General features: G+C 45.6%; 1 protein-coding gene across 3 annotated transcripts in view; it reads left to right on the top strand.

The window, feature by feature from the left end:
• The first annotated feature begins 831 nt into the window (after positions 1–831).
• UHRF2 (ubiquitin like with PHD and ring finger domains 2) overlaps positions 832–9275 on the top strand; it is a 93831-nt gene continuing 85387 nt past the window's right edge. For 2 of the 3 annotated variants that reach the window (XR_008504530.2, XM_054500811.2), the window contains exons 1-2: positions 832–1614; positions 8584–8814. Coding sequence is in view for 2 of the 3 variants with exons in the window: in XM_054500811.2 (XP_054356786.1) it covers positions 1462–1614; positions 8584–8814 (384 nt within the window). In the remaining variant the exon portion in view is untranslated. Of the gene's footprint in view, positions 1615–3251; positions 3479–8583; positions 8815–9275 lie in introns of those variants that run through there. The other variant, XM_054500812.2, reaches the window with a different exon arrangement.

Raw genomic sequence — 9275 nt, 5'->3', positions numbered from 1 at the left:
GCGGTGGCGGGCGCCTGTAGTCCCAGCTACCCCAGGGAGGCTGAGGCGGGAGAATGGCGTGAACCCGGGAGGCGGAGCTTGCAGTGAGCCGAGATCGCGCCACTACACTCCAGCCTGGGCGACAGAGAGATTCCGTCTCTAAATAAATAAATAAATAAATAAATAAACCCACTCACCTCCACCCCGACTCCCCAGCTGTAGCAGGGAAGGATTAAGAAGGCGGGGTGGAGGGGTGGGGGAAGCCCTGTTAGGTAGCGCTGCGTTGGGCCCACTTCTGAGAGTTTAATCCTACTAGGGTCTTTGGACTTCTTTCTTCGGAGGCGTGTAGCTCTGCATTATTTAAAACTGTTTCCCGCAAACCCGCAAACCCGCAATCCCTCAGGCCAAAGGCACCCCTAACGCGGAAGGTCTACGAACGGAAATGTCTGGAGTTAGAGAGCGGCCTTTCGGGCAGCTGCCCCGGCTTCTCCAAGGCCGGAGGACCGGCTGGGAGCGCTGCAGGCCAGAGAGGGCGATCCCAGCGGGACCCGCGGCCTGAGGATGGGCCTGGAGCTGCCGCCTCCGCCAGGCGACGGGAAACCCTCGGAAGTGGGTTTCCGCGCGAAAGCAGCATTGCGGCCAGGCGGGAAACGTGTTCGCGAAGCAGGAGGGCCTCCGGGGCCTTTCCCGGGCGACCCGACCCGCCAGGCCGCGTGGCGGTAGCTTTCCTGTTGAGCTCAGTGGAGCGCGCACATTTCCTTCAGTTCTTTCTCAGAAGTTTAGGCCGCACCCGCCCGCGCCCCCTTTCCACGATTATACAAGTGCACGCCAGGGTTTCTTATTTTTGGTGTGTTTTTGAGACCAAAGAACCATATCCGCTAAGCCTGAGGAGGCACCCGCCCCCTCAGCTCTGAAACGAGGCCTCAAAACGGCAACCGATGTGGGTAGCCGCGCAACCGTCCGAAACCCAAAGGCTAGAGGGCGTGCCCAGGGGCCAGGTGCAGGCGGTGGGGCAAGTAACGGCTTTTGGTAGCCCCGCCCCTCAGACCCGCCCTCTCCGCGCCTGTCCATTTTCTTTCCCTCGGGTCTGTAACCGTCTCCCGGGCCGCTTCCTCTTTAAGGCGGAGCCCGGCGTGGATCTCGCGAGATCCGGCTTGGCGCCGTGACCTCCATGTGGGAGCTCCAGCTCTATAAGTAAACACTGTGCGCGGCGCAGACATGGCCTCTTCTTATTTTTGAAGCGGTGTCTGCGGCAGCGCTTCAGAGTGGTTCCGGTCGTCTCTTCTCAAGTCGGTTAGTCGGGCGCGCGGGCTGAGAGTCGTCGCCGTCTGTCGGGCCCGGCGTCCGGTCGGTCCAGTGGGCGCGCTCGCCCGCCTGCCGCGGAGGGCCCGAGCCGCAGGGGAAGCGGCGCGGGCCGGGCGGGGCGCGGCGCCCAGAGCTCAGGGGGAGACAAAGGGGACCGGTTCCTCTCTAGGCGCCAAGATGTGGATCCAGGTTCGCACCATTGATGGCTCCAAGACGTGCACCATTGAGGACGTGTCTCGCAAAGCCACGATTGAGGAGCTGCGCGAGCGGGTGTGGGCGCTGTTCGACGTGCGGCCCGAATGCCAGCGCCTCTTCTACCGGGGCAAGCAGGTGAGGTGCGCCCGCCGCGCCCCTACCGAAGCTGGAGGCCGGAACAGCTGGGCTCCTCTGGGCGCACAGGTCCGAGGGCTCGGCGCGCCGCGCGCGCAGGGCTTACCTGGCTCCGCTGCGGGTGGGCAGCCCCCGCGAGGCGCAGGGTGCGGGGCCCAGTCCCGCCGGATGGTGGGGAGTGGGTCCCTGCCAGCCCCAACTGGAGGTGCGCCGCGCGGGGTCAGAAGTGAGGGCGTCCGGAGCGCAAATATCTCGCCGTTTGTTTTTGGTAGGACAGCGGCCGTAGGCACTGGGCGCCTAGGTCCCTCGCTTCCCGCGCTCGGCGGGGCCTGGGGCCCCCAGAGGGCGGGGAGGGCAGAGGGCTCTGGCGGCCATGCCACCGCGCGGGAGACCCGGAGGGCTGGCTAACTCGGCTGAGTGTTCGCCTCGCTTCCGTGGCTCTTAAGCGTCTTAGGCTCTCAAACAGGGGAAACTCGGGCATTGAGCCCTCAAGAACAAGAACCCTATCTCCGCTTTCTGACTGTGGTAGGATTCGCGCAAACTGAAGATTCGAAGGGTTTCCAGAACTTCTGGTCCGTCTCCCTCGCCGCCTCTCCTAGGTTTGGAATGTCTCGAGGGAGGTTAGAGACCTGGGCATGAAGAAACTGTCGGTTTAACCGGGGGCCGGGTTTACGAATGCCCTATATAGGCCGGGGGTTTTATTCCCGAAGTGAAAAGGAGTATAAGACTGTTTTGCTTTTCTTACTTCTCACCTTCTAATACTCAAATCGTTCACTTTTTAAGCACAGCACTGCAGCATAGCCAGCGGTGCATACTTGAAGGCTGTCTGTGGGCATCTCTGGTATTTTTATGGTCTGGCCAGTCTAAGTTTTTTTCCTATTCCACAAGTCTCTTATAATCTATATCCGTAGCCACTCAGATCCATCATATTTTTCTTTGTCTTCATGTCGTTGTTAATACACTAAAAAGTTGGGCTCCCCAGTTTTTAGCCCAACTCAGTTGGGCTAACAACTGAGTTGATAGACCACAGTTGGGCTCCAATCCTGTGGTTTTAAATAAGTGTAGCTCTTTGATTTGGTAGAGGTAGCCTACAGTTGCAAACTACTTAAAAGGAATATTTTCCTCCCCTTCACAGGCTTAGTCTTCGAAGACTGTCCAGAAATTTCATAGTAACAAATTACACTTTGGGAAGGAGAGAGCTTTTTTTTTTTTTTTCCTTTCTTTCTCTCTTTAAAATAATGTTATAGCACCTTTGATTTGTGTTTGCAGCCAGTTTTGTACGGACTCCTTAGTGTTTGACTTGTAAAAACAGGTATTTAGTTGCAAGCTTTGCTTTTGAAATAATTGTACACTTGTTAAATACTACATAGATTTGCTTTGCTGTGCCTAAAGTGGCTGATACCGTTTCCTTTTGATCATAAGTGAAAAAGCATGTAATCGTCTGATGCATTTTATTTTCTAGCTGGGGACAAATAGTGCATGAATTTCTAGGACACTGGTGATTTCAGCACCAGAGATAGAAATGAAGGATGTTCCTGGGCAACACCCCTAAAATCTTTATTATCAAATATGCTAAAATAATTATCACATATGGGATTGGGTTAAATTCAAGGCAACAAAGTAGACTTTCAGTAAACCAGGAAGCTCATTACAGATTCCAGGGAAAACTGAGGATAACCGTTGTACTTCCTCTTCCAGGGTCCTAGTGAGTAATTCACTACTTTGGTTTCTTCAGCCCAGTGATAAACCAGTAGGGAAGAGGAATAGACCTTTGGTGCCAGCCATTAACTTGGAAACAGAAAAGGAAGATCATTCGTACCAGCTGTGTGTTCACTTCCTTATGCGCTGACAAGTAGCTATGGCAGTGAGTGTTATCTTTCGTGGTCTTTGGAGCTCCACAGATGAGGTAGCCAGCCTGTAGCAGGTGGTTACTGGATTGGCATCACAGAAAGCCCCCATCCTGTAAAATACTATGTCCTCATTGGAAAAAGGTACCCCTACTTCAAAATACTTTACTGCCACGTAGTGAAAAATGTCATCAATTGTAGACAATACATTTATTTTTATTTAAGTAGTACCCGCCCCCCATACTCCATTCGTATGTTAGGCTGCAGCTTTTAATCTTTGGTATGTATCAGAATCGCTTGTGGATATTTATTAAAGATGTTCAGCTCACCCCAGAACTGCAAGTAGTTGAATTTAACAAGACCCCACGGGAGATTCTGATAACACCAGAGTTTAGAAAATGAATGTTGAAAGATAGTCTCCCACTAGTCTCTTACTATTCAAAGTATGGTCCCTGGATTCTCAGGACCAGCAGCATTAGCTTTACCTGGAATCCTCACGCCAGACCTTCTGAAGCTGACCTACTGAAACAGAATCTGCATTTTAACAAGATCTCCAGGTGATCTGTATGTAAGTGAAGTTGGAGAAGGCAGTGTTAATTGACTCCAGTTTTTTTGTTGTTGTTTTTGGTTTTTTTTGAGCCGGAGTCTTGCCCTGTCGCCAGGCTGGAGTGGCGCGATCTCGGCTTACTGCAACCTCTGCCTCCCGGGTTCAAGGGATTCCCCTGCCGCAGTCTCCCAAGTAGCTGGGACTACAGGCGTGCGCCACCACTCCCGGCTAATTTTTTGTATTTTAGTAGAGACGGGGTTTCACCATTTTGGACAGGATGGTCTCTATCTAGGACAGGACCTCAGGTGATCCGCCCACCTCGGCTTCCCAAAGTGCTGGGATTACAGGCGTAAGCTACCGTGCCCAGCCTTGACTCCACATTTGAGGGTCAAAATGGAGACCTGCAATTCAGGGCTATAAGTTTTGGTTAGAGTAGGATAACATGCTGTGAACATTCTTATCTGGGAAGTTGAGTTTGAGGCACGCGGGGGATTGGGTCTTTTTAAGGAAGAGTTATTATGTTGGTGGATCTCTAAATCTTTTGAGAATCCAGAGCTTTTCCTATTTTAAAGGATTTTCTTTCCTGTCATTCTTTCACTCCTTACCACTATAGAGGTGGTCTTAAGATAGATAACAATGTGGGGCATGAACCATAGTTGAAGAAAAAAGTTGCCTCTCCCCCTTGGTTTTCAGACAGAATATAAAAGTACTTGCCTATTTAAAGGAATATCTATGTATATATTATATATGATGTATATAACATGTATAATACATATATATAATATGTGATGGATACGTGAAAGTTATTAGGCCCTTCACTGGCATCCCTAGTCAGTAGTTGCTTGGGAATGACTTCCCACTGCCCTCTCAGCCACTTCCACTTGGCATTTGCTTTCTAGTATTCCCTTGCATCATTGTTGCAGTTCCTTTTGTTACCTGGAGTTTCTTCTTTCAACTCAGTAAAATTTCAAGAGTGGTCCGACAAAAAATCCTAACCATTTTTGCTTCTTAAGTATTGTAAATACTGCATATCCATCTTCAAGTATGGCAGTTCTCTCATTTACTTTTGAGACATTGATGAACCTAAGTTACATGCATCTGACTCACAGATGTTTGTAATTTCTAAATGACCGCTTCCTTTTTTCCCTACTTAGAGCTTAATTTGAGTGTCTACTTTCAGTCTTCACTTTCATTAAATATGGAAGAACTTCAGTACTTTTCAAGTAAATCATCTCAACACTTCACAGCTCTTCATAATATGTGAAGCTTTGTGGAATAAAGTTGTGTGGAACTTGTTATTGCGGTAGATAAATGGTCACTATTGTAGGAAGGCTGGAGGAATACCTATGAATTAGGGAAAGCCTTTAAAAAGCCTGTGGATGTAACTTATAGGGCCTCATGCCTAGATATGCTTAGACATTTGCTTAGGCATGTGCTCTTTTACGACATTTTTTCCTGTCAAATCAAATTTTAAAAAGCACCACTTGAAACAGTTTGTATTTACTCCTGACAGTCATTTAGTAGAAACTAACCAGGAGTTGACTGTAGAAATACCCTCAACGTCCCTCTGACTCTGGTCCCTCAAACCTAAGTGGAAAAATGTTCTTTCACTTTCCAGCAGTTTTATCACTTTAACTGCTATCTTCATTTTTGGAAATATCCTACTAGTTAATTTGCATGTTTTATACTGTTAGAGTTTTTTTTAATTATCTTTAAGCACTTCCATTTAAAAATAGTCATAATGTTTGTCAGTTGTATGTTATGCTTTTTCAGCTCCTCCAGAATTAGTAAGGTATTTTGTTTGGGTTTTTTGGTGGGGGTGTTGGAGAATGTCAAAATGATGGTGTGAATGCAGTGTTTGCTCCTTGAGTTTTTTGGGTTTTTTTTCCCTCCACAGGAGTTCAAGACTAGAGGGTGTTCCTTTTTTTTTTTTTTTTTTTTTTTTAATCAAGGAAGCAGTATTCCCATCCCTATCCTTATCAGGGCTTATTTGCTTACTGACTTGGAATACTACTTAGGCTTATTTAGAGTAAGCATGCTAACTTGTGAGGTAGTACATAATTTAATTCCCTGACTGGGAAACTTGTGAAATTCTTGATCCCTTGTTCTACTTGACAAATGTGAATACCTGTAGTGTTTGAGATTGTGCTTGTTGGGTTCTTGGACCACCTGAATTCAAATTACTGATCTAGTAGATTAAAAGTTTTAAATTCAGGACATACTTTTATTTCCGTTTGGTTGACTTCTCAAATATGGCGTAACAGAGTTGTGAATGTTGAAAAGTAATATATATGAAGAGTAGAAAATGAGCAATTTAAAAATTGATTATGTTTCTGGGAAAGTGATAGTTCTGGCTTGAAAGGAGTATAGTTTTCTTGTTTCACTGTTATCATAGTGAAATTGCCAGCTGAACTTTATAAAGAAACAAAATGGAGACTTAATTTCCTAGGGCTGTTGTACTAATGTATCAAAACCTGGGTGGCTTAAAACAATAGAAATTTACTGTCTCACAGTTCTAGAGGTCTAGCAAGGTGTCAGCAGGGCCATCCTCTGATAGCTCTAGGCGCAGAACCCTTTACACTTTGCCGGAAATTTTCTTTCTTGGCTTATATTAGGTACCTCACTCCAGTCACATGGCTGCCTTTTTCTTGTGTCTTCACATTGTCTTCCTGCTGCAGCTTTCCAAATGTCCCCTTATTATGAGGACACTAGCCATATTGAATTAGGGCCCTAATGACTTTAACTTAATTACCTCTCTAAAGACCCTATCTCAAAATGAAGTCACATTCTGAGGTACTGGGGGTTAGGACTTTAACAAAAAAATTTTGGCAGGGACACAACTTAGCCCGTAACAGTACGTTTTACATTTCTTTTGTTAAATTTATTTCCTGATTACCTCTTTAAAAGATTCTGTTTCCAAATAAGGTCACATTCTCAAGTACCATGGATTAGGATTTCAACCCATAACCCTTACCAAAATATGGGCGGGTTGCAAATAATTTATTCACTATTCTTCCTAGAAGACTTCTTGATAAAACTTGATAATTCTTGCAGATGGATAGAATTAGAGAACTTCAGGCAAGTGGAGTAACATGAGCAAGAATTATAGAATTATCTCTTCTTGGTTTTTTTCTACTTGACTTAAAAAATAAAAACCTACTGATAATTCTTTAGAAAGATAACATAGTTGACTTAATGTGTTTTTTAAAAAAGTGAAACACTGAGCTGATGACTTAATGTCTTTATGAAAAATAAGGTCATAAAACAACTTTGAAAATTCACATTTCTTGAAGTTGATTCAAGCACTGATTAAAAATAAAACTTGATGAGAAATTAAACCTAGTTTAGAGTTTTTCTGTGTAGGTCATAAGGTCACAGCCACAATGAAACATTTTGGGATTTATTTATTTATTTATTTATTTATTTTGAGACAGGGTCTCACTCTGTTGCCCAGACTCGAGTGCAATAGCATGATCATGGCTTACTGTAGCCATGACCTCCTGGGCTAAAGCGATCTCCTACCTCAGCCTCCTGAGTAGCTGGGACCACAGGCATGTGCAATCACACCTAGCTAAGTTTTTTATCTTATTTATTTATTTTTATTTTTTGTAGAGATGGGGTTACCCAGACTGGTCTGGAGCTCCTGGGCTCAAGTGATCCTCCCACCTTGACTTCCCAAAATGTTGGGATTACAGATGTGAGGCACAGAGCCCAGCCTTCCGCACCCCCCCCCTTTTTTTTTTTTTTTTTTTGACAGAGTCTCCCTCTGTTGCCCAGGCTGGAGTGCAGTGGCGCAATCTTGGCTCACTGCAACCTCCGCCTCTGGAGTTCAAGAGATTCTCTTGCCTCTGCCTCCTGAGTAGTGGGATCACAGGCGCGTACCACCACGCCTGGCTAATATTTGTATTTCTAGTAGAGACGGGGTTTCACCATGTTGGTCAGGCTGGTCTTGAACTCCTGACCTCGTCATCTGTCCTTTTCAGCCTCCCAAAGTACTGAGATTACAGGAGTGAGCCACCGCGCCCAGCCCATTTTTTTTGTTTTAATGGCTGGCAGTGTTCTCTGTAGTGAATATGGAGTAATTATTAAGACTATGGCCAGGCGCGGTGGCTCACACTGTAATCCCAGCACTTTGGGAGGCCGAGGTGGGTGGATCACGAGGTCAGGAGATCAAGACCATCCTGGCAAACATGGTGAAACCCCATCTCTACTAAAAATAGAAAAAAAATTAGCCGGGCATGATGATGGGTACCTGTAGTCCCAGCAACTCCAGGGAGGCTGAGGCAGGAGAATGGTGTGAACCCGGGAGGCAGAGCTTGCAGTGAGCCAAGATTGCGCCACTGCTTTCCAACCTGGGCGACAGAGTGAGACTCCCTCTCAAAAAAAAAAAAAAGAGAATGTCTTGGGGTCCAGAGAAGACACTGACATCAGAGGCCATTAAGTATTAAGAATAGTTTTAAAATCTCTAAATTGTAGTGCTATGGATTTTAAGTTTGGCTAGGACATTTGAGCAACTAAAAATGTAGTAAGATACATTTTAGAGAAGCATTTCACTATTCTTTCTTTATTTTCTAGTTGGAAAATGGATATACCTTATTTGACTATGATGTTGGACTGAATGATATAATTCAGCTGCTAGTTCGCCCAGACCCTGATCATCTTCCTGGCACATCTACACAGATTGAGGCTAAACCCTGTTCTAATAGTCCACCTAAAGTAAAGAAAGCTCCGAGGGTAGGACCTTCCAATCAGCCATCTACATCAGCTCGTGCCCGTCTTATTGATCCTGGCTTTGGAATATATAAGGTATGTTGTTTTCTTCAGACTTACTGTTGTGAGAATACAAATAAATTTCTTTTCTGTTCAGGATGTTTTGAATAAGTAAACATTGATTGACATTTGAAAATAAAGATTGGGATGTTAATATCATAACTTTTAAAAGTAGTCTTTTAAAAATTGATACGAAATACGCAGACAAATGTACAAGATGTATATGTACAGTTTAAAGAGCAATAAAGGAAATACTTGTGTAATTGCACCCGGGTTAAGAAGTAGATTGATTTAAAATACTTTTTGTTTGTTTTTGATATGGAGGCTTGCTCTGTCACCCAGGCTGGAGTGCAGTGGCACACGCAATCTTGGCTCGCTATAACCTCTGCCTCCCAGGTTCAAGCAAATCTCCTGCCTCAGTCTCCTGATTAGCTGGGATTACAGGCGTGCACCACCACACCCGGCTAATTTTTGTATTTTTAGTAGAAACAGGGTTT

The sequence above is a fragment of the Pongo pygmaeus genome, chromosome 13, assembly GCF_028885625.2.
Source record: "Pongo pygmaeus isolate AG05252 chromosome 13, NHGRI_mPonPyg2-v2.0_pri, whole genome shotgun sequence".
NCBI lineage: Eukaryota > Metazoa > Chordata > Mammalia > Primates > Hominidae > Pongo > Pongo pygmaeus.
Note: the sequence above shows the minus strand (reverse complement) of the source record. Positions and strands in the feature narration are given on the sequence as shown.